The sequence below is a fragment of the Chrysemys picta genome, chromosome 20 (assembly GCF_011386835.1).
Source record: "Chrysemys picta bellii isolate R12L10 chromosome 20, ASM1138683v2, whole genome shotgun sequence".
NCBI classification, from domain to species: Eukaryota; Metazoa; Chordata; order Testudines; family Emydidae; genus Chrysemys; species Chrysemys picta.
The window spans coordinates 20,097,199-20,121,046 of record NC_088810.1 but is presented as its reverse complement, the minus strand read 5'-3'; the positions used below and the strand labels follow the sequence as shown (position 1 = coordinate 20,121,046).

The window sequence follows — 23,848 nt, the reverse complement described above, 5'->3', positions numbered from 1 at the left end:
TGAAGGAAGCTCATTGGTTGGAAGGAGGAAGCATCAGACACAGTTTGGGTTAGTTTATGCAGACGGGGGTGGGTGTTACAGGATCCGGGGTTATCTGCATAGGTGCTGGAATTAGGGGGGCTTCTGCATCCCCTGGCTTGAAGTGGTTTCCTTCATATACAGGGTTCACAGTTTGGTTCGATGGCTCTCAGCACCGCCACTATAAAAATTGTTCCAGCACCCCTGGTTATGTGGTATCTACTGTTGGAAAGTAGGTAGCAAATCTCCATTGTGGGGGAAAATCTGCATAATTTCAACATGAAACTGTTGAGCGGAGACGTGGAGGAGGATCTGAAAAAGAGGGGTGTGTCTCTGGGGGAGGTCTGGCAAGGAAGCACTATAATAATACCTTGCCTTCTTCTAGCAGGATCTCCAAGCAAACACAAATGCAGCCACGCACCACCCTGGGGGAGGGAGGAGGTGGTGTTGTCCCCATTATACAGATGGAAAAACTGAGGCACAGTGGGTGGACACGTCTCAGACACCACGTCACATGGTGAGAGGTGCCGGTGAAATACATAGAATGAACAGGGAATTAGTATCGGAGCCAGGAGTCCAGATTTCCAGGCCCTTCCCACAGCTCTAACCACTAGACAATACTCCCTTGCCCACTGGAGGGTTGTAGGGAATCTGCATGTGACCCTGTTTTAAGGCATGATCCAGGAAGATGCTGATCACTGGCTTCAATGGGAATTTGAGTCCGCCCAGGAGGCAAGCTTGTGGGGAAGAGACTCCTCAAAGATTGATGAAGTCAGAGCTGGGGATAAAACTCAGCACTCCTGGCTCTCCAGCATCTGCATTAACCACTAGACCACGCTCCCTCCCAGAGCTGGGGCTAGAACTGCAAACTCCTGATGTCCAGCTCCCTGGTGTAACTACTGGACTCCCAGATTCTGTTCCTGGCTCTGCCACTAACTTACTGTGCAACCTTAAGCAAGTCACTTCACTTCTTTCTGTGCCTCAGCTTCCCCCATCTATATAATGGGTATATTGAAGCCAGTGGGAATGGGGGAGCTAGCTATGGTGATGGCGGCGACTTTAATTCTTAAGATTTTGTTTTCTCTGTACTGCATCTAGAGAGCTGCTGTCTGTCATGTAGCATGTGTCTGAAGGCAGAGCTCCTGTTGTGACAGGCAGAGTTTTGTAGCATGTTACAGAGGAGCTATACACACTGTGCTCTTCCCCATGGAGACTTTACTTTGGTTCTTTATTGTTCCGATTTTCCAGCATCTGAAACAAACCGTTCAAACGGTAGTATAGTTTTCCTGTTGGCATAAAGAAACCGTAAGAGCTGTGTTGGTTGGGGTGATTGCTTAGGCATTGTGCTTGGCTAGGTGAGCAAACATCACCCCAGTTTTCCTCGCTGTAACAGGGGAGTAATGACTGATATCTTCCTGTGTGAAATGTTCCCACGCTGCAGGGAACTGGCTGATCACATGCAGCTGCTGGGTTCCGGTCCTTGTTCAGAGGGGGGCGGGGAGATCAAGTGGAGAACAAAGGAAGCAGGGTGACTAAACTGAGAAGGACAAAACCTCGCTGCACTTGAACTGAAGCTAATCAATGACTGTAGCAGTCACAGTGGTGTAGTATGAGTGGGACAGACGGATGGGGAATGCCCATGAGATAAGATCTGAGCCACTACCGGGAAATAGATTGAGAGGCCCTGATCCAGAGCTTGACCTGCTCAAAGCACCTGGGGTGATGGATGAGGAAACGGAGGGACAGAAAGGTGAAGTGACTTGCCGAAGGTCACGCAGTGAGCCACTCGCAGAGCTGGGAATAGAACCTGTGGCTCTCGCTTGCCAGGGCTTGATACGCATTAGGTACGAAACTTCATTGGAATCACAGCTTTAGTTCATCACCAGGGCAACTCCCATGGGAACATGGGCCTCCTTGCAGATCACGCGCTACCTGGATTGGTCTCTGGCTAGCCCTTCAGGTGGGCTGGCTGGCTATGCGGTTGATGTTGTCACTGGCGATCTTATTGGGCCACTCTGACGCTTTTGGTACCCATGTGCCAGCCAGCTAGCAGCCTTCCTTGGTAAAAGCACTTCAGAACGTGTTGGTCTTCCATCCTAATAATGCGTCCGCGCCGAGAGAGCTGCTGAGGGCGGCCATTAGCGGGTTTGGCTTCAAATATCCTCCAGGCTGATTTTTGGCCTGGAGAATTGCAAACCTCAATCCACTGCTCTCCAGCCTTCCTCAGCGCTCACGTTCCGCGGCCGGGCGCTGGCGTTGGTGTTAAACTGTTGCAACTTTGTGCCCGGAGCGTGCCCTGTTCCTTGGGGGTAACCACTCACCCGCACGGCCTCACGGACCATTCCTAGTATTTAAACAATCCCCTCAGTTGCTACGGGAACCAGGTTGGTAACGTTCCATATCCTGCGCCTTTTGTTAAAACGCAACTTGAGAACAACACCCACACACGCCAGCCCCCGCCAACGGTGGCAGAAACAGCTCCCGAATTCCACGCACCACCTGCTTTACCCCTCGCCTCCCCCGCGCCTGGTATTCTATTCCCTCCGCACCTACAACGGTCCATTAATGGCTATTAGCCAGGATGGGTAAGGAATGGTGTCCCTAGCCTCTGTCTGTCAGAGGGTGGAGATGGATGGCAGGAGAGAGATCACTTGATCATTGCCTGTTAGGTTCACTCCCTCTGGGGCACTTGGCATTGGCCACTGTAGACAGGATACTGGGCTAGATGGACCTTTGGTCTGACCTGGTATGGCCGTTCTTATGTTCTAATTGTTCTCCTTAACCTCTGAGGACAGGACTGGAAGCAATGGGCTTAAACTGCAGCAAGGGAGGTTTAAGTTGGACATTAGGAAAATTTTCCTAACGATCAGAGTGGTTAAGCACTGGAATAAATTGCCTAGGGAGGTTGTGGAATCTCCATCATTGGGGATTTTTAAGAGCCGGTTAGACAAACACCGGTCAGGGATGGTCTAGCTAATACTTAGTCCTGCCGTGAGTGCAGGGGACCAGACTAGCTGACCTCTCGAGGTCCCTTCCAGTCCTACGAGTCTATGAGCTATTCAAAGAAGGACCAATAAGTAGAACACCGGCTGCCCAGTCCTGCTGCCTGGTGCAGAGGAATGAAGACGCCTGATCCAGAGGCCCATGTATGGCCATCCTCGGAGGAGGTGGGTGAGTCAGTGGAATGTCTCATGTGGGCCCGGCAGCCCCTCGCTAGATTTTAATCCTGCTAAAAAGTTGCCGAGGACGGATTTCCTAATGAGTTGGCAGCTCACTGCACGGACAAGCCCTGTCTCCCTGGGGGTACAGCAGCAAACAGGGGCGTGGGTAGCATTGATCGGGTTTATTACAGCAGCGCCGAGAGACCAGAGCCCCGTTGCGCTAGGTGCGGTACAAATACAGGGTAGGAGACGGTTCCCGCCCTGGAGAGCGCACGGTCCGACAGACAAGACAGACCCAGGCTGGGGATAGAACCCTCCCATAGGGGGCAGGAGGGGGGAAGCTGGTCCTGACTCAAGGAAAGAGAATCCCCTTTCTCAGCTGCCACCCCTTCCTTTCACAGGACGCTGCTTAGCTTGGGGGATCTGGTAGCATCACACGCCGGGGAGCCACAGCATTACTGGTCTATGGGGGGTGGGTTCCTAGCTTCCTCAGGCCTGGGGGGTTTGTTGCTGGTGCTCGGCAGACACCCCCCTCTCCCCCCCCCAGGATCTAATCAAATCCCAGCCACTCTCCACCTTACACACGGAGCTGATTCTTTTTATGAGGGAGAACTAGGATGCAGCATGGTATTGGTACCAAGCAATGCCAACGGGCTCTCGTCTGTGCCATGGAGGGGAGCTCGGGGGTGCCAGCCAAGCCCAGAAAGTACTTGTGAAGAGGACGAACTCGCGGCTCTGCTGGCTTGGGGCCTGGATTCTGCCATTTAAGCCTGGTCTTCCCCTCCCTTCCCCAGGGAGCTGCTGTTCATAACCCTCTTCGCCAGGGCTCTAGCCTCCGAAAAGGAAACTAACCTAGGCAGACCCCCCACAGCCACTTCCCCTTCTCCCCATAAGGGGCCACTTCCTGGCACATGACCTCCCATCAGCTCCGCTGCAGGGGCTTTCCACTGACGGCAGATCTTACCGGACACCGGTCTCCTCCAGGGCCTCTGGAACAACAAGCCGCCCGTCCATGTGTTAATCTGACGCGCCGGGAGTTTCTCTGCAGGGTGCGGGCACCGGCTTTTCTGCTGCTGATTCTCTCTTGAACTATTATTAGAGGTATGACGGCAGCACTTGGAGCTCCCGCCCGAGATCACGGCCCCGGCGTGCTAGGCGCTGGACGTACACATAGCGAGAGATCCTGTTCCAAAGAGTTTAAATAGACTGGACAGAGTGCGAGGGGAAACTGAGGCTCGTGGGCAGTGGCAAAGCCAGGACTAGACCGGCTGTCTCCTGCGTCACAGTTCAGTGTTCTGACCACTAGCCCACACTACCTTCCCTCATTAGCTGGGGCCACCTATGGATGTGGGAATGACAACAGGTTGCTAGGGGCTCCTAAGGAAACCATTCCCCCCTCCTTTAGCTCTGACCAGGAGACCACACTCCCGAAGAAAATCAAACACGGTGGTAGGACCCTCTAACTTCACAGCCATGCCATGGCAATCAGACTAGGAACTATGCTTTAATTATGGAAATTAATTATAACCTCTGTGAAGTAGGGACAGTGTTTTTGTTCGGTGTTTGTCCAGGGGGCCTGGGCCATGACATGGGCTCCTAGTTGTTAGCACACTATACCTCATAATAATCATAAGAATGCTGCAGTACTTTCAGTTTGAATGGTTTAATGGAGATTAGGGAACGACCCAAGCAAGAAAGAACAAACGTCAAGTCTCTCTGATTGAGAGCACGGCGTGCGCAACTCCCTAACATGCTGCCTCCCGCTGCTGCCGCTGACCCTGCGGAGACAGCCTTCAATATTTAAAGGCTCAGAACAAAGAGGTAGCAATTACCCAGCTCTGCACACCGCAGAGGAGGCTAAATGGGTCTTTTTCCATCTCAGGGTCCTCCCCTTATGAAAGGCAGCCCGGCAAGGTGGAGTCCTGAGAGGCTGCTTGGTAAACATAAGGATGGATTGTTTGTAGGAAGCCCAGGGACTGGTTTAACCCTTGTCTCCCCTGTGCGCTGACTCAGGAGCAGAGGCAGTGTCGCCCGGGGAAAAGGTACTGCAGATCCCACAGAGCAAATTTCTGTCCTCCACGCACTCCTGCAAGGAACAGCAGCAGTTCCGCCTCCCTGGTCCGGGGGCTGTTCTCGGCTCATTAGTGCAAAGTGGGCTGGGGAGAGTGGGAGGTGGGATTGAACCCCCCCCCCCAAGCTCATTGCAGCTCGGGTGCGAGCAGCCCTGTCCAGCTCCTGCGTCCTCACCGCTGCTGTATGTTGCTGGGCCTTCTGGGGGCCCATCCCCTGGTTCTTCGGGCTGCAGTGAGCGGAGCTGCTCTGTGATTCGTTCCCTGTGAAATGTGGGCGGACTCACCTGTAATGGGTGCAGAGGGAAGCTGTGGGAAGGCATTGGAGGAGCAGCGGCACCTGTGGGGTTTAGCCTGGGTCCACACTGCAGAGCGAAAGTCTCTAACCCCAGCCCCGACTAGCCCAGGATTGGACGCAGCACTAAACTCAGGTCAGAGGGTTTGGCCGGAGGGGGATTGGGGCAACAGCTGAGCTAATCTGCAGCAGAGACACACTCATAGAGGATATTAGATTTTCTAGAGCGGTTGCCCAAATTCTTGCACTTCGCAGCAAACTGGGTCTAACCCATGTCTTGCCACTCCAGAGGAAGTTGTAAACGTGGGATGAGCCTCTGTCCTAGAGCTGGCTGCAAAGCGGGTAGCAGTGTTCCTGGCAGGACTGGTGTTTTCCCCTTTCAGCTCCGAAGGTAGAGTGCCCACGCTTGGCACAGCAGCCGTGTGTCGTCATCCCGGTGCGAGAGAGGGGTTGGCTTTGTTTCTTGGCTAGTGGATTTCATTAAAACGCCCTTGGCAGCGCGCCAGCGCTCCCCCTCCATCCCCCAAAGGGCTCGTTTGGTGCTAGCGTTGGCAGCTGCTGCTAACAAAGCAGTGGGCTGTCTAAAGATGAAGTGGTTAATTAATTGAGAGAGACGGGAGCTCCCAGCCCCATAAGCACTTGGGGTTTGGCCTTAGAGATGTCCCCTCCATGTGGGTACCTGGTAAAGATTCAGGAGGCCCCCATCCCAGGTAAAGCTAAGGTGGGTGCTTGCTTGTTTCTTTCATGTGCTTTAATAAGTAGTGTATTTTAGAGCCCCTTCCTTATACACCTCTCCTTGGGCCTTGTTCCTTTCCATGTGCCTCATCTCTCTCTGCTCCCACACGTAATCCGCGCAAGAGCCTTCTCCTTTGCAGCCCTTTCCACCTCTGATTTCTTTCCCAACTGACGCTCAAAAACCTCCCCTCGCTTGCTGTTGGGTTCTTGATTTCTCTCATGCCTTCTGCTGCTTCTGTTTAACTCTTAACACCATCTGTTAAGAGGCATTTGTTTGGACTTGCTAACAAAGGACACTGCAAATTAAACTCTTCTGTTCTCTGGGAGCTTAGCATAAATAAAATAGCAACTTCAGGGGAGGCTGTGGGTCCTAGTGGTTAGAGCGCTGGAGCGGCTGTCAGGAGCTGGGTTGTATTGCTGGCTCACTCCCCCCTGCCTTTCTTTGCCTCAGTTTCCCTATCTGTAAAATGGGGATAATAATCCTGACCTCTGTTGTAAAGCACTTGGAGATCTACTGATTTATTGTTTGTTTTTTTTTAGAAATATACCAGGCCACACAAATGACACAGGCCTTATCTATGCACAGTTTATCTCAATTTAAAAATTATATCTTAATATTTAAATATTCTTATTAGTTACCTCAATTTAAATCCCAGTTACGTATTGGTATCTTAATTTAGTGAACCAGGATACACCAAATTAAGCCAAATGCAATCAGATTTAAGTGTCCACATAAGGGGATTTGCACCTGTTTAAATCAGTTTAGCTAAGTCCCATGCAACTGTGGCGTATAGCCAAGGTCTAAGGGTTTTGATCTTGCAGGTGCTTGTGTGTCGGTAATTCACTGGGATCCACGACCCTGTGGGAAGTTACTCGTGTGTCTGCAGGATCGGGGTCTAACTCAGCCGGTTGGGTGACCCAAACACTGCCTAAAGGAAGGACTGGACTGTTTCCATTTCTCGGCGGTGCAGCCCGCGTTACATCTCAGTTTACAGGCAATGGACGTTCTGTTGCTGGGATCTCATTAAGCGATGGTGACAGCCGCTGGGATGGATGGGGGCGGAGGAGCGGGGAGCAGCGCTGGTTCCCATGGCGAAAAGAAGAGGAAACTCGATCTCCTGAGTCCTGTTGATTTGGACGCAGGGCGCCTAGCGCTCAGGTGTCCTTGTTCCTCTGGGGCTGCTTTTCCGGTTCAGCAGGTTCTGAGATGGAAGATGCTGTTTCTGGTGACGGTAACCGAATGTCTCATTCAAACCCACTTATTCCTTCCCAGGTCTCCATTGGTCAGAGGGGAGATTGCCCATCTCCAGCAGTTTGTATTTCAGACCTCCGCTCCTTTACCCCAAGGTCCCCCAAGTATCGCTTGCATTGAAAAAGGCGCTGTGACGTATCTTATCCCCATTCCAGAGCGAGGCAAACTGAGGCAGGGAGCGGTGTGGTGACACACCTAAGCTCCCAGAATGAGGTGGTGACTGAGCTGGGCGTGGGACCCAGGAGTCCTGGGACCCAGCCCCTCTCCTCCTAATCTAATTACTCGACATGCAGCATGGCTAGTGCCGGGGCTGTAGAAGAGATGGGTGAAGCCCAGCCCAAAGGAGGAGCAGCTGGAGAGAGGGGAATTGAGTTGGCCAAAGTCAGCAGTAAGTTCTGATTCCCAGTCCTCTGCTCTAGCCACTAGGCCATGCTGACGCCTGTTAAGTTACACAGGCAACTGCTTTCACTGGACTCCCTTGCACAGCCCCGGAAGCTGGGTTGACTATCCTCCGGCAAAGGGGGCGGGGAGGGTCGGGCCCACTGCGAACGGGCTGGCTGGGTGAAAGCCCAGCGAGGAAAGAAGTGTGTGTGAGACACCGACCGACCTTACGGCGGGGTCTTGCTGTTCCCTTAAATAAAGAGGGGAGAGTAAATCTGTCCTCCAGCACACAGACTGCACAGGACAGGGGGATAATGAGCCCTTTGCTTTTAAAAGTTTCCTTCCGAATCCCTTTCCTTATTCATGGGCCACCATGGCCTAGTGGCTAGTGCACCAGGCGGGGGCTAAGGTTCTAGTCCTAGGTCTGCTGCTGGGTGACCTCTGGTAAGTAATGTTGCCACAGTTTCTCCATCTGTAATGTGGGGCTAACGGTACTGCCTTCCTCTGGAAAGCACTTGGAGATCTATGGATGGGGAGATGTTAGCTGTTTGAATGAGTGTAGCTGCTAGAGTTCGACCTGGGTGCTGCCTAGACATGTGTAGAGAGACAGGTCCTTCCCCAAGAGTTTCCACTCTGCATAGGAATGGGGAAAAGGAGTCTTTATTCATTCCCCATTTTATAGATGGGGAAACTGAGGCACGGAGTGGGGCCATGACTTGCCCAAGGTCTCTCACAGAGTCAATGGCAGATCTAGGAATAGAACCTAGCTTTCCTGGGGGCCAGCCCAGTGTCTGCCCCACTGTGCCAGGGTGGGAGGGGGAATAGATACTGAGAGGTACTTGTCCAAGGTGAGACAGCCAGGAGTGGGAGCCGGGGTCTCCCACTGGGCCATGCAGCCCCTTTAAACTTCCAGCTTTACTCCAGCTGCTCCTGTGTGATTTGGGAAATAATCCTTCTCTGTTAACTCGCTAGAGGAAACTCCTGTTGGCGTGGCCTCACTGGGGCGGGGAGGGAGAGGGGAAGGTAAATCTTTTATTAGCTCTCTTGCTGGGAAAGTGGCCCCCCCTTCCCCTCTCCCCCGTTCTGAACAGAGGCCAGAGTGAGAACGTTGCTGCTCTTGTCTAAACACTAATGTTTTTCTTCTGCGTCCAGCCCGTTGCATTTTCCGGCCCGTCTTGTGGGGCAGAATGAATTTATTTTGTGTTGGAGTTTTGTTTGGATAAAGACTCCGGCCCTGAGGGGCTCTATCTGTATATACACTCCACTCAGTAGCAGTATATATTTCCTGGGTTGGTAGAGAGTATCTTTATTAGCGGTGATATGTTTTAGCAGTTACTCATTAAGCCGTGTACCGCTGGCTTTTCCCTTTATGCGCACGTGGCCTCGCCTTGGGTTCACTTAGACGCTGGGTAGTGTTGAATGTTACCGTGCCTTTTTAAAAATTTTATTTTAAAAGCACTTTATTGGCTTAAGGTCTAACCTGTCCAATTTCTCTGCCCTGATCTCTTCCCCCCCCCCCGCCCCCCCGACTCCCACATGCATGATGATTGCTTTATTGTGTAGTAGGGAGAAAGAAAAAGCTCCCCTGCAAAATTCGCCTTTGTAGATTTAGAGGCAAGCCAGGGTTCTTCTTGATGCTGGCTGCAGGCGACGAATGTCACTTGTTAGAGCAGGAGTTACTGCGTGTTAGCATTGGGTTGTAGTGGATCTGACGCTGCCCTGGCCTTCAGGAGATCTGGCTTCAAGTCTCTGCCTGCCGAACTCACTGGGCTGAGTGAAATCTGCTGCCCTGTGTTAGATTTTTATTTTAATTTTTTAAAGCCAGAAGGGACCATTGCGATCACCCTTCTGCATAGCCCATGCCACAGAGATTTGCCTGGCAATTCCTGCAGGATCGCCGACCAACTGATCCCTTCTGGCCTTTAGAGCTACGAAGCAAGCCGCCGTTCATGGCCCCGATCCTGTGAAACGAACGTGTGCGCTGAGTTCCTGGGACTGCTCGCAGGCTCGAAGCGGCAGAGGAGAAGGCGCTCGCGCCACCGGTGGTCTGGTTTTGGGAAGGGGACTGGAAAAGAACCTGGGGCTAGGTGAGATGGAAGAGGGGAAGCAGAGACGGTGGTACGAAGACAGGGGGTTCCAGCCCCCTGGATTTCTATAAATAACGATTTGGGGTAAAGCAAGGCTGCTCTGAAGTTACTGTTTCATCTCTCAGGATGGCTCTAGGGAATGTGTTTCTGTTGCTCGCTGAGGATCTGATCATAAAAGCATTGAAGCCACTGGGAGCCTTTCCACTGATTCCCAGTATGGCCAGCCCCAAGCACTGGTTAAAAAAATCATGAGTAGGGCCTACAAGCAATGAATTTTTTTTTTAAATTGGGGATTCTTTTTATTTGTCTTCTGGCTTACGATGTGGGGGAGTTTTTGTCTTTTCCCAAGAAGCCGTGAGGACTAGAAACTTACTATTTTCTTTTAAATCAGAGTTGAGATTCCCCTAGACTCACGTGACTCCAGAAGCTGGGGCTTTAAGAAGAAACATCAATTCTATCACATGGCTTGTGATTAAACTCATGGGCGCTGGCAGCGGGGGATTCTAATGGGCTTTTGGATCAGGCTCTGTATCTCTTAAAATGTACCTGTTTTTCTTTCTTTGAATGTAACGTAGAGCTTGACTTCAAATGTACAAACCCACTGGGACGGTGTTCCTCAGAGGCTGCCCCTCTCCCTATTGGTTGGTCATGTGGGCATAGCTATGTCCTGCCACACTGGTGTCAGACCAGTGCGGTTATTCTGGATTTACAGTCATGTAAATCAGCACCATCTGGCCCTGGGTACCCAATTAACTGACTGCACAGGTAAGTACTTAGCCTGGATTTCTGTTGGGGTCTGATCCTTAAGTGGTGGCTACTTCTGCTCGTGTCTTCCCTGAGATTTGCTGTAATGAGTTTAGGCACCTGCCTTTGATTAGTTAATCCTCATTTGGATGAAGGCCAGAGTCTAATCCCTCCCAAATCCTCAACTGACCCTTCTCTGCACCTTTGATCTTTTCCCCAAAACTCTTTCATCTTCCTCTATTAATCTGGATTCTCCCCACTCCTCCTGCAAACAAAGCAAGCCCCACTCCCTTGTATTTCAGATTGTATTGTAGGTTTACCAGTAAAATTGCTGTTGAAGTAGATTTAAAGAATCCACCAGCAATCTAATTTCTAAATGAGAAGAGCTCGGTGAAGCTGGAAAGCTTGTCCTTTCCGCCTACAGAAACTGGTCCAATAAAAGACATTACCTTACCCACCTTGTCTCTCTCTAATTTCTAAATGTGCATCTTCAGCTCCACTTGTACTAATAACTCTTGGTATTTATCTGTCTTTCAAAAGGAGCATTTTTCTAGTGGTGAGATTTGCCATCAGGACACCTGAGTTCTATTTCTGGCTCAGCGATGGGCACTCTGTGTGAAAGATGTCAAATTATTTAACTGCTCCGTGCCTCAGTTTCCCCACACGTGAAATGGAGTTGTTAAAACTTTCTCACCTTTGTAATCATTTGATGAAAGGTGGCACCTAGTATTGTGTGGCTATCAAAGCACTTTATAAACTGTAGTTAATCTTCATGACAGCCCGGGTTAGGTAGGTAACGTGTTATCCCATTCTTAAAGAATGGGGAAACTGAGGCAGAATGAAGTGATTATAGTCATGTGATAAATTAGTTGCCCGGTCCGAAATAGAATGGAGAAGCCCCAATGGCCAGTCATTTATCCTGCCATCCCAGAATTGGGAAGAGAACCCAGGAGTCCTGGCTCCTCATCCATCCATAACTGGAATTGCTAGACTGCCCTCTCTTTGATAGAACTTATGTTTCTGTCTGCTCATTTCTAACCTTTAAAAAGATTTCCACCCCCCCGTGCAATGCGCTCTGAGATCTGTAGGGAAACAAGTGAGATTTTCTAGAGCGGTTGCCCAAATTCTTGCACTTTGCAGCAAACTGGAAAACGAGTCGTTGTCTTTCGCTGTTCCTTAAAGAGACGTTAACAGCCCTTCCATAATTATTAATGTGAAGTATCAGCCTCGTCTTAATATTCACTTTGCTACAAACCGGCTCTGCAGATTTTACACATGAATGATGCAAAACTGGAACGAATCCAGTGCCTTTGTCTTCCCCCCGCCCCAAGAGCTCAGCTCTCGTTCTCTATCCATGGCAGAGAGCCGCTTTGCTGATTCCTAAAAGCGCTCCCTTATTTCCCCTCCTTTAGCTTGCAAGCAATGAGTAACCATTCTGAGAAAAACTTCTGCCTCTGGCTTTTGTCATGCTTTTTAATGATCTTTTAGCTTCCTGCTTATGCAGAATTAGCATAAGCAATTAATCAGAAGCCGTATTAACTAGTGCTAGCCACCCTTGGGCTGCCAAACTGGGGGTAGTGTTTCCTAAGGGTTAGAGCAAAGGTGGTCTGGGAGTCGGGACTCCTGGGTTCTATTCTTAGCTGTGCCATTGACTCGGTTTGCGACCTAGGGCGAGGACGGTATTGTCTGAGCCTTGTCTTACCTAGAAATGAGGTTGGGTTAGAACATGACTGTGAAGAACATAAGAAAGGCCGTACCAGTCAGACCAAAGGTCCATCTAGCCCAGTATCTTGTCTACCGACAGTGGCCAATGCCAGGTGCCCCAGAGGGAGTGAACCTAACAGGCAATGATCAAGTGATCTCTCTCCTGCCATCCATCTCCACCCTCTGACAAACAGAGGCTAGGGACACCATTCCTTACCCGTCCTGGCTAATAGCCATTAATGGACTTAACCACCATGAATTTATCCAGTTCTCTTTTAAACTCTGTTATAGCCCTAGCCTTCACAACCTCCTCAGGCAAGGAGTTCCACAAGTTGACTGTGTGCTGCGTGAAGAAGAACTTCCTTGTATTTGTTTTAAACCTGCTGCCTATTAATTTCATTTGATGACCCCTAGTTCTTGTATTATGGGAATAAGTAAATAACTTTTCCTTATCCACTTTCTCTACATCACTCATGATTTTATAGACCTCTATCATATCCCCCCTAAGTCTCCTCTTTTCCAAACTGAAAAGTCCTAGCCTCCTTAATCTCCCCTCATATGGGACCCGTTCCAAACCCCTAATCATTTTAGTTGCCCTTTTCTGAACCTTTAAGTTAGCTTAGTTAGCTTAACATGACTCTGCTTGTCTCTGCTGTTAGTGTAGCTAATGTCTCACCTCGACAGTTGATTGCGGGTCATCCTGTTTTGATCAGGGTACCCACAACCAACTGATGTGATGTTAAACATGATGTTCTCAATTTATGCAGAGTGCAGAGTCAAGTTGCCTAGCACGACTTGTCTGGGGCCACGTTCTCGGAGTTAATTTTGTCGCAGAAGTAACCCCGATGTGTCTCAGATGCTCGCTAGCTTGTGTTGGGAGGCTCTCCCGAACGGCACGCGATGCGCTTTGATATCAATCATGCATAGTCTAGCTCCTTGTGTCGCTGACAAACTCCCCATCCTTCTTTCCCACGTTACTGACCCGAAGCATTCAAAAATCCTGCAATTTTTTTTTAATTGTGATCTTAAATACAAGGGGCTTTTTTGTCTTTAGGGTCACATTTTCAAGCTTTTCTCGAGACCTTTAATTATTTATTTATGTTTTAAATGAAAGCCCAGTTTCTCTCTCGACTCCAGGACTTGGGGTGAAAATACACCCAATATCACGAAACTCATGGTAAAATGATGCAAAGCTGGCAACACTTAAACATGGCTTCTCTTCAGCTCCCAGCATAACCAGGGCCCTCTCCCTAGTCCTGAGAAAAGTTTGTTTTAGTATTGCTAGCTCTGCAACACAAGATGCTTCTATAGATCCTACATAAACTGATTTTTTGTTGTTGTTTTTTTCAAATTTCTCCCCATCAGAATGGTGGATTGAGAAATAATCGTGTCTTTTCTTTTTCCTTTTCATGAAACCCTCTGGGCTGTAACAATTTTGAGAGAACCCATGTGTTGGAGCTACATTATGAGTATCCATTTAACTTTCAAGAGCCGTCTTGCTGAACAAGTGAAGTGCATTCTAGGTGATTGGGCTGGCGCATGGTGTGGTTGGTTTTTTTTGGTCTTCCTGTGAAATATTACGCATTGGCCACTGTCCGATACACCCGACTTGATAAACCAGGGGTCTGATCCATTACGTCAGTTCCTAGGAGCTGGGTGTGGATGTGGGGAAGTGAAGCAAACTCCTGCGGTGGACTTTTTTTGTGTGTGTCTCTCCATCCCAATTTGGGATATAAATAGAGCCCTACCAAATTCATGGTCCATTTTGGTCAATTTCAGTCAGAGGATTTTAAAAATCATCAATTTTGTGATTTCAGATACTTTAAATCTGAAATTTCATGGTGTTGTAACTGTAGAGGTCCTGACCCAAAAGGATGTGTGTGGGGGGGGTTTACAAAGTTATTGTAGGGGCATCATGGTATTGCCACACTCACTTCTGCACCGCTGCTGGTAGCAGCGCTGCCTTCAGAGCTGGGCATTTGGAGGGCGGCGGCTGCAGGCCGGGAGCCCAGCTCTGAAGGCAGCGCCGCTATCAGCAGCAGTGTAGATGCAAGAATGGCATAGTATGGTATTGTCACCCTGACTTCTGTGCTGTTGTTTTCAGAGCTGAGCCCTCAGCCAGCAACCACTCCTCTCCGGCTGTCCAGCTCTGAAGGCAGCACAGAAGTAAGGGTGGCATGGTATGGTATTGCCACCCTACTTGTGCGCTGCTGCTGGCAGGGCATTGCCTTCAGAGCCGGGCGCCTGGCCTGCAGCTGCTGCTCTCCCAACTCTGAAGGCAGCACAGAAGTAAGGTTGGCAATCCCATGACCTCCCTACAATAACCTTGCGACTCCTCCGTGACTCCCTTTTGGGTCGGGACTCACAGTTTGAGAAACACTGGGCTGTCTCTTGGAACACCACATCTAATAAGCTATCTAGTCTGGGAGCCTGTCTAACATGCCACGCTCCAACCTTGCCTCAGGATAAAGCAGAGGCCCTGGAGGTTTTTCGCCTTCCTCCGCAGCATGGGGCAGGGGTCGCTTGCTGGAGGATTCTCAGCGATTTGAAGTCTTTAAATCATGATTTGGGGACTTCAACAGCTGAGTCAAGGGAGAGAATTATTCCAGGAGTGGGTGGGTCAGCTTTTGTGGCCTGCATCATGCGGGAGGTCAGACTAGATGATCATAATGGTCCCTTCTGACCTTAGAGTCTATGAGGATCTTAGCAGATATCCCAATTCCGGCACTTTGCTGGACAATCCTCTTCCAAGGTTGTATTCCGTTGGTAAACTGATTTGGGGCTGGTTGGGGGAATCTTGCAAATAACAAAGATGACAGTGACTGGGCCGCTAGAGGAGAAAATGACTCGGGGAATGTTTGACTCTGTACACCGCTCGCCACCTCTGTCCATGCTGCTGTCTCTCAAATCTTGATCAATATGATCTGTTCTTTTCTTCCAAAACAGAGGTCTGCGTGTCTGGCAGGATGTGCGCGCCTCCTCTCCGTTCGTGTTCCAAGTGTAATTATAGCCTACTCTGGAAGGCCCACTTAGCATCTCTGTAATTCTGGTGGTGGTTACACGATTGCTTATTTTGCAAGAGCAATGCCAAATCTCCTTGGGGCTAGAAAGTTCAGCTCTTGTTCCTAAGCAGGGCTGGCCAAATTCTTCGGAAGGAATAGTGCTCATGCGTAGATCTAGCTACTTCTTAAGGTGATATCGTTTGGGGACCGGATTCCTCCTGTTGCGTTGGGGTAACTGTTCCCATGGTTGGGCCGAGCTGGCAGGCTGAGTCATTTGATAAAGGAGGTGGTTTTTAGGGCTGTGTGTCTGTGCGGTTAAATAAACTCTAAAAGTCGCCCCTCTTAAATCTTCCTCCTCGCTGCGGCTGGCGCTTACAATCGGCTTTTATCTTGCCTTTGTGGGATCACAAGATGTAAACGCTCCACAGCAGGACCACCCGGGTCTAATGCTCTTGCAGAATATTTACTCTTTGTTGTGATGTTTAGAGGCAGACGGGAGGATTTTGGTCACCTAAAGGGTGTTGATACGTGTCTCTAACGCATCTTTCCAGGGAAGGGAGCGTACAATAGCGGTTTACTCTGTTTTAAGATGCATACGGAAGATCATCCACAGATCAGTGCAAAAAGGGCTTGGGAAAAACATGATGGACAAATGGTGGAAAACAGGGCATAATTCATCCGTTTATATTTTTCTAAGAAGCTTATTTCCCTTAGCCAGGGACTGTTAGTTTGTCTAGGGGTCAGTTTAGAGAAAATAACAAGTTTTGATTGTTTCCTTGTAAAACAAATTCCAGACATCTTGCAGGTAAAAGAAACCACAGTGCGTTAGCTCGGCGGAGACCAGGCATCCCATGAGAGGTGGTTCCCGCTTGAATGCTAGAGCGCAGGCCTGGCTTCCAAAGTTGTGAATCTCAGGCAATCAAAAATCATGTTGGCCCGCCCAGGAATAATGAGACTGACTTAAAAATCAAAAGGAAAACGAAGAAATGCTGGGGTCCTCTTTATTTTCCTTCTGGTTTTCAAGCTTTTCTTTGCAGCCGTGAAGGCTAGAAATTAGGATAATACGGACTTCCTTTGTAAAGTGCTTTGAGATCTACTGATGAAAAGTATCAGGGGGTAGCCGTGTTAGTCTGTATCTACAAAAACAACAAGGAGTCTGGTGGCACCTTAAAGACTAACAGATTTATTTGGGCATAAGCTTTTGTGAGTAAAAACCTCACTTCTTCAGATGACAAGTGTTATACAATCTCTAGCTAGGTACATAAGAACGGCCATTCTGGGTCAGACCAAATTTCCATCTAGCCCAGTATCCTGTCTGCCGACAGTGGCCATTGCCAGGTGCCCCAGAGGGAATGAACAGAACAGGTGATCATAAAGTGATCCATCCCCTGTGACCCATTCCCAGGTTCTGGCAAACAGAGGCTAGCGACACCATCCCTGTCCACCTTGGCTAATAGCCACTGTTGGACCTATCCTCCATGAATGTATCTAGTTCTTTTTTGAACCCTGTTATAGTCTTGGCTTTCACAACATCCTCTGGCAAGGAGTTCCACAGGTTGCCTGCGAAAAAAATACTTTTTGTTTATTTTAAATCAGGTAAACAAAGGTATTTGTTTTTTAAATGACAGTGGAGATTCTCTCACACAGTAGAGCCTCAGAGTAACGAACATGTCAGGAATGGAGGTTGGTTGTAACGTGGAACAAAACGTGATGGTTGTTCTTTCAAAAAGTTTATAACTGAACATTGACATAATACAGCTTTGAAACTTTACTATGCAGAAGAAACATGTTCCTTTCACTTTGTTAAATGTAAACTACTAAAAAATAAAGTACTGTATTTGCTGCCTTTTTTTTTGTTTTGTCTCTGCTGATGCCTGATTGTGTATTTCTGGTTCCAAAGGAGGTGTGTGGTTGACCGGTCAGTCTGTAACTCTGGTATTCATAACTCCGAGGTTCTGTTGTAATGACATGACTCCAGAAGATGGGGTACACTTTTTTAAACCAAAACACCTCCTAATATCCCATGAGACTCACCAAAAAATCATGACAGTTGGCAGCACAGGGGTTCTAGAATTCCTGGGGTCCTTCCATCGCTCTCCGGCTGACCTTGCACAAGTCCCTATGCCTCAGTTTACCCCGTCTGTAAAAACGAGAATGGCAACACGGAAGTTTAAAAAGTATTGCTTATAAAACACGTTCTGGTCCTTTAGATGGAAAGCATTTTTGATAGGCGAAGAGGTTAATGCGTCTACTCAGCCCATGGAGTGAATCTCAAACAATATAATGTATGCAGTGAAAATTACCTCTCCAGGAACACAGCTATGACCTTCCACTTCTAATAATCTAGGAGGAATTCTGGAGCGGAGTCAGTTGTACATTGGCATTGTCTAACTTTAAGATTGTTTCTCAGAAGCAATTACGTGGCTTCCTGTTTCTTTTCCAGAATCTATGAGCCCTTAGATTTCCTTTTGTAAGAGATTCTGGGCCTTGATTCTAATTAATGTACAGTAATAATAATACTTACACCTCAGAGTGCTTTGCAAAGGGGGTCAGTAGCATTATCCCCCTTTTTACAGATGGGGAAACTGAGGCACAGAGCAAGACCGTGACTTGCCCGACCTCAGCCAGCAGGGCTCTTTGTGCCGCTTGGGCTTTATGTAGGGGCCCTAGACTGCTGCAGTTTAAAGGAACTCCTTTATGTGAATTGGAATCGGGGCCTCTGGTTTGTCAAGAGAAATGGGCCGGCCTGGGCAGGGAGACTCACAGAAGTCTTTGTCTCCGTCAGTGGAAACAGCAGGTGAGGACATCCTGGCAGCTAATGAGGTTGTTAATCAGCCCATTGAAGATCCAGGTGAGCCCTGCCCTGTAGCTGCAGGCTGTATTGATAATCAGAAAGGAGTGGCAGCTCTGTGCCTTTCAATGCTGATCGTGATTAGAACAGGTGACCAGAGACAGGTGCTTTCTGTCTCTCTCTCTTTTTGGCTGCTTTCTTCTTGAATTAATTTATTTCTAGTGGATATAGGGACATGGGAGGCCTGGAGTCTATCCCTGCCTCTGACACTGACCTGCTGTTTGACCGTGGGCGAGTCACTTCCCTGCTCTGTGCCTCAGTTTCCCCAGGGAACAGACTGTCTTTTGTGGGGTGTGTGTACAGAGGGATATGGTACATACCTAGTGGGTTAACAGCTAAAGTGCCAGTAGGTGGCGATCAGGAACATCCTAGGTTTTTTTAGGACCCAGAAAGCTTCCTCATGTGCATGGTAAATATTTCTGGTGGGCAGTTCTTGACGCCTACTATGCTAAACTAATAAAAATCACCCACTTAATGAGGTACCTGCTCCCTTCTGATCATGCTGCTAGAATGCAAGATGCCGAAGTTTAGCGCTGCCCCAGCGCCCTGCAAACCAGCCTCGCCCACCTCCTGTGCGTTAGGTCTTGTTAGGTGGATTGGATGCTCTTTGGGGGCAGGGACCCTGTTTTAGTTTTGTGTTCATACAGTGCCTTGCACCACGGGGGCCCTGCCTGCTCCGTGATGGGGGTTCCTAGGTGTTACCGTGATGGGAATATTGTATACCCCCATTTCACAGCCGGGGAAGCAGTTTGCTCTAAATTCACAGAGCGTTGCGAAGAGGATTCAGGAGTCCTGACATGCTACGGGATTGCACTGGTGCACCTACCCCCATGGCTGCAACGGGGATGTATCCTCCCATGTAAATTAAAGCCTGAATGTGTGTCCTCCTTTCTGGCCTCTTCCCTTATCAACCTCTGAGCACCAGCCACTACTGGGCTTCCTAGGCTATTGTCCTGAGTGACTGTTGTCCCAGCAGTGAGCCAGGAAGCCCCTGTTGAGAGTGAACCTCCATCCCCCGCCCCCCCACAGTGTGGATTGCAAGCTTCCCTTTGAATCCCATCAGCTGCTGATCTGCCCTTTGCTCCCAGTTTGCAACCCTCCCCCTTACGTAGTTAAAACCACTCACGCTTTGTTGGGGTATTCCAGGAGAGATCTGAAGCAGGTTTTTCTGCCTGCATTTGAAAATCCAGTGGCCTGTTTGAGGCATTTGCCCTGGTCAGGTTCCTGGTTTGTGTACACTTGCTGCTAGACAGAGTATTTTCCCCCTCTCTTCCTGTTGGGTGGTGATAGCCAGTTGTTGTACTCCACCCCAGAAGAAGCTGCATTTCAGGCCAAAATGAGAGGTGAGCCATGAGCTCCTTATCCGTCTCAAGAGCTTTGCAAACTCTGCTATCTGAAGGCTGGGATTGCCAGTGCTTGTGCAGGTGTGCGCCATCAGAGCTCCTCGTAGGCCTAGCCCTCTCTGCCTCACTCTTCCATTGTTTGAGGACACCTTGGCTTGTAAAATGTAACTTGGTAAATGAGTGACTGCTGGGGGTGGGGGAGCAGCTAGACGATCGGATGCCAGTTAGACTCTGTTTTGTTTGCAATGCTACCCCCCACCAGCTGCTGGGTCAGGACTGGAACTTCCCCAAAGCCGGTGGGTTGTTCTGAGCTGGGGGCTGCAGACTGGATGGGTGCAGAGATTGGAAGTTGCTGTTTCAATTAGGGTGACCAGATGTCCCGATTCTTGGGTCTTTTTCTTGTATAGGCTCCTATTACCCCCCCCCCCCCCGCCCTGACTCAGAGGCGTAGCGAGCGCCCTCTGAGCGGAGGGGGCCCCGCAAGGAAGGGGGCCCCTAAAAGTGGCAAAATAAATACCGCATTCCAGTTTCTGCATTGTAAGGGGCCCCGCCCGGACCTATGTTCGGAGGGGGCCACCGTTCGGAGGGGGCCACATTCTTTGTTGCTACGGCCCTGCCCTGACTTTTCACATTTGCTGTCTGGTCACCCACCTTAGTTTCAATCCAGGTCTCGGCCTAAACTCCTTGAAGAACTGGGGCGTGTGGTGGATCTGGGGAGGAGGTTGGGTTACGTGTGGGGGTGGTTGGGTTGTGTGTGTTGTTTTAAGCCCCCTTTTCAAGGCTTAAACCCCAGGAATGGTAAGATGGGCAGTGCTTTTTGTCAGGCCCCCAGCACCTTTGGCTTGGCAGTTCATAGCCCAGCACCTCTGGACTTGCCGCATCCGTTATGAAAGCAAAACAAAATAGCTTGAACCCCGGCCCCTCTCTCGTGACAAATGAAGCCCTGAACAAGGGGAAGACCCTACTATAAACAAAACCACTAATAAGTAAATAAACCGGACAGGGGCGCCAGTTTGGGCTGGATGTCTTCCTGGAGGTTTCCTCGCGTGACAAACTTTTATAGATGAATCTTGAATTCCTAGAGATTCCAGGGAGGGTTGGCGACCTTCAACTCACCCCTGGTGGCCCCCGATCCCGAGGGAGCCGCCTTGTAAGCCCAGCTCTGATTCTGTTTGCCCAGGGCAGAGTTCAGGGGCTGGGCTCCTCCCTCGCTCTCACAAAGATCAACTCAAGCGAGGCAGTTTCGGTAGCTTCCCCCACCCCATGGCCCCTGATGGGGGATTCCCTCCCCACCGCCGGCCCCACTCACCCCTCCCCGCGTGGGAGGCTCGGCCTCTCCGGGGCTGCTCGGAGGTGGGTGGGCGCTGGCCCCAGCCGGGCTCCGGAGAGGAGGAGACTGATTTGAGTAAGCGAGCTGCGTTTCGAGCTCCGCGGCTCTTTGACTTCCTGCGCCGGAGCCGGGCTGAGGTCCCTGCTGCTAGCGCCGGCCGTCTGAACGCTCCGCTCCGCTCCGGGGGCCAATCCGGCTTTCCCGAGCCTGGGGCTCCGGACTATGTCTCGGATCCAATCGCTGGCCAGGACTAGGATTGACCGGACAAAGGACATCGCGTGGAAGGTCGGTGCCCTCCCCACTCTGCAATATTTGGGGTTTCTGGGAGGGGCCAAGGTGTGGGGGTCGGGTCTGGGGGAAAGGGGGCAGCTGTTTGGGGCGCAGGGTGGGGGGGATCTGGGAGGAGAGGGGGCAGCTGTGTGGTGGGGGGGGATCTGGGAGGAGAGGGGGCAGCTGTGTGGGGCGCAGGGTGGGGGGGATCTGGGAGGAGAGGGGGCAGTTGTGTGGGGAGCAGGATGGGGGGGATCTGGGAGGAGAGGGAGCAGCTGTGTGGGGCGCAGGGTGGGGGGGGATCTGGGAGGAGAGGGGGCAGCTGTTCCCCTTTTAAGTTTTCCTGCGCCCGATCTGAAAGTTGAATCCTTTATTTTAAGCCTTCCACCCGAAGCTCGGGGTGGGGGTGTGGGTGGGGTGAGGAGAAATGGTCTAAGACCCACTTCACGCGGGCACACACATGGCATTCTGACTCCAGGCTTCAGCTCTGGAGGGGTGGGGGTGATGGAGAGAACCCCCCCCCCCATGCCCCCCCATGCTGGTCTGCCTAGCAGCTCGCTGGGGTCTCTCGGCCATTAGGGGAGCGGGGAAATCCCAAGTCTTGGGCAAGGAGAGAACTTTACTGGTGTCTGGAGAGAGACTCTGTCTGTCTCTCCTCTTTGTGGCTCAGCCTCTGTCTGGTCTGAGCTCTCCCTTCCCTCTTGGGGGGGTGGGGGGGGAGTAATCTGTATCTGAAGGGCCCCTGTAGCTGGTTCCTATTAAGCAGGCATCTGCAAAACCACTTAGGCTGGGGAGATGGTGCCTGCAAAGGGGCTGGGCTGGGCAACCCCAAAGACGGAGCGGTTTTAAAAAAAGAAAACTTACCAAGTGTGTGTGGAGGGGGTGCCAGATCCATCAGCCGGGATCTGGATTCTGGGGGGGGGTTCCCGTTTGGATCTGTGAACTTTGGGCCTGGGTGCTGTTACCGAGTTGGGGGCAGGCAGGGCGGGAGGACCATTTGACAATACCATATTCATGGCAAGGGGTGAGTTCGTGTATTTGAATTCCCCCACCCCCAGGCTACAATGTGCTACCAGTTCTTTTTGTCAAGAGAAATCCAGAGATTGAACTCTGGATTCTGCACCAGCCCCATTGTAGAGGGGAGAGCCCTGGGATGCAGTGTAACTGGGTGGTGCAGTTGAGAAAGGGGATTTTTATACCCCCTTTTCCACCCACCCAACCGCCCACCGCTGCTTTCTTGTTGCTTCCCCCCACCTCCCGCCTGTTTTTATACCCCAGGGGTGACACTGTAGCTGCTGCCACGTGGGGCTATTTATCAGCTCCGGCCAGGCACAATGAAGTGGTTTCCGTAGCCATGTGATGCTCCCAGCATGGTGGTTAAAATAGCGCTGAGCTTAAAATGCTGCTATTGTCCAGCCTCCCCAGGCCCCCTTTGCCAGCAGGCCTTGGGGGCTGCACAAGATGAAATCCAAGCAATCTGGGAGTCCTCTCTCCACCAGTAAAATAGGGGATCATTGCAAACACTGGGGCCTGGAGACAGGAAAAAAGCCAGCACCTGTGATTTCTTAATAAGCTTTATCCTTCTTGGGTGTCTCCAAACTAGAGATGGGTTCAGGGCTTGATCCAGATTCCAGGCTTCCTCATGCTTTTGGGCCTGATCCGCCTTTCTACCAGGGTCCCTTTACACCGATCTGGCAGATAGAGGCCTCAGTGTGGTGTAATATACCAGTTCCTTCAGCTGGAAGTGTCAAGGGACCTTTGATTTATTATTACAGTCGCATCCACAGGCCCCCGTCGTGATTGGTGCTGGAAGTACCCCTCGTGAGACACGAAATAGCCAAAGGGTAGTTGAAAGGAAGGATGATTCCTCCCTCCTTTTGCAGGTGGGGGAAACTGAGGCACGGAGCTGAAGCGCCTCTCCCAAGGCGGCACAGAGTCAGTAAGCCCATCTCCTGAGGATGCTTGGAACCAAGGTTTGGGTTCCGGGTACATCTCTGCTCTTGAAGTTTAGTATAGTGGCAGATCAGCTGGGGGGCGGGGGGGAGAAGGGGGCTGGAGGGGGTGTCTACCTGAGAAATGCCACTGGGAGGAGGTCTCCCTGCTCATCCCCAGCTGCTCCAGTGCTAAGGAGGCTGAGAAGGGAACCGTAGCTCAGTTGGGGGCGGCGCGTCCCTTCCCGTGCCAGCTCATGAGGCAATAGCTAGCCTGATGAAATGAGACCTTGGTATCTCGAAACACAGAGCAGCCATGTTTTTGTTGGCTGCGGGCTGCTGGGAAGCTTTGAGGCCCCAGCTGGTGCCATGAGAACAGGCAGGGGGGGAAACGCTGCACCCGGCAGACTGGCAGGATGCTTGTGTCTCTCGGAGGGGCAGATTGGTGCCTGCGCTTGGCGCGAGTCGCGGACTGCTCTGCCAACAGCGTTGATTGGCAGGCCCCGGTGGGTGCTGTGCTGACGCTGAAGGAGGGTGGAGCTGTGGTTAAGACGTCAGTATCTGGACTCCTGGGTTCTATTCCTGGCTCTGGGAGGGGAATGTATCTTAGTAGTGAGAACAGGGGACTGGGCGACAGAGACACCTGGGTTCTCTTCCTGGTTCCAGCATGGTTAG

General features: G+C 50.7%; 1 protein-coding gene and 1 long non-coding RNA gene across 7 annotated transcripts in view; one reads left to right on the top strand and one right to left on the bottom strand.

The window, feature by feature from the left end:
* The window catches only part of ARHGEF2 (Rho/Rac guanine nucleotide exchange factor 2), a 132,121-nt gene that overhangs the window by 53,010 nt on the left and 55,263 nt on the right, over positions 1-23,848 (top strand). Inside the window, exon 1 of one of the 5 annotated variants that reach the window (XM_008171972.4) lies at positions 21,113-21,257. The exons of the other annotated variants lie outside the window; for them this stretch is intronic. Coding sequence (XP_008170194.2) covers positions 21,195-21,257 — 63 coding nt within the window. The 5' untranslated portion in view covers positions 21,113-21,194. Of the gene's footprint in view, positions 1-21,112; positions 21,258-23,848 lie in introns of those variants that run through there. 5 annotated transcript variants of the gene reach the window in all.
* LOC112060084 (uncharacterized) lies at positions 16,611-21,091 on the bottom strand. Of its 2 annotated transcripts, XR_002889371.3 has the most exons (3): positions 20,952-21,091; positions 17,483-17,588; positions 16,611-17,008 (listed from the first exon to the last, which is right to left on the bottom strand). It is a non-coding gene; the product is annotated as an uncharacterized LOC112060084 (long non-coding RNA). The 2 variants fall into 2 exon arrangements; XR_010593993.1 differs by having other exon boundaries at positions 16,611-17,588.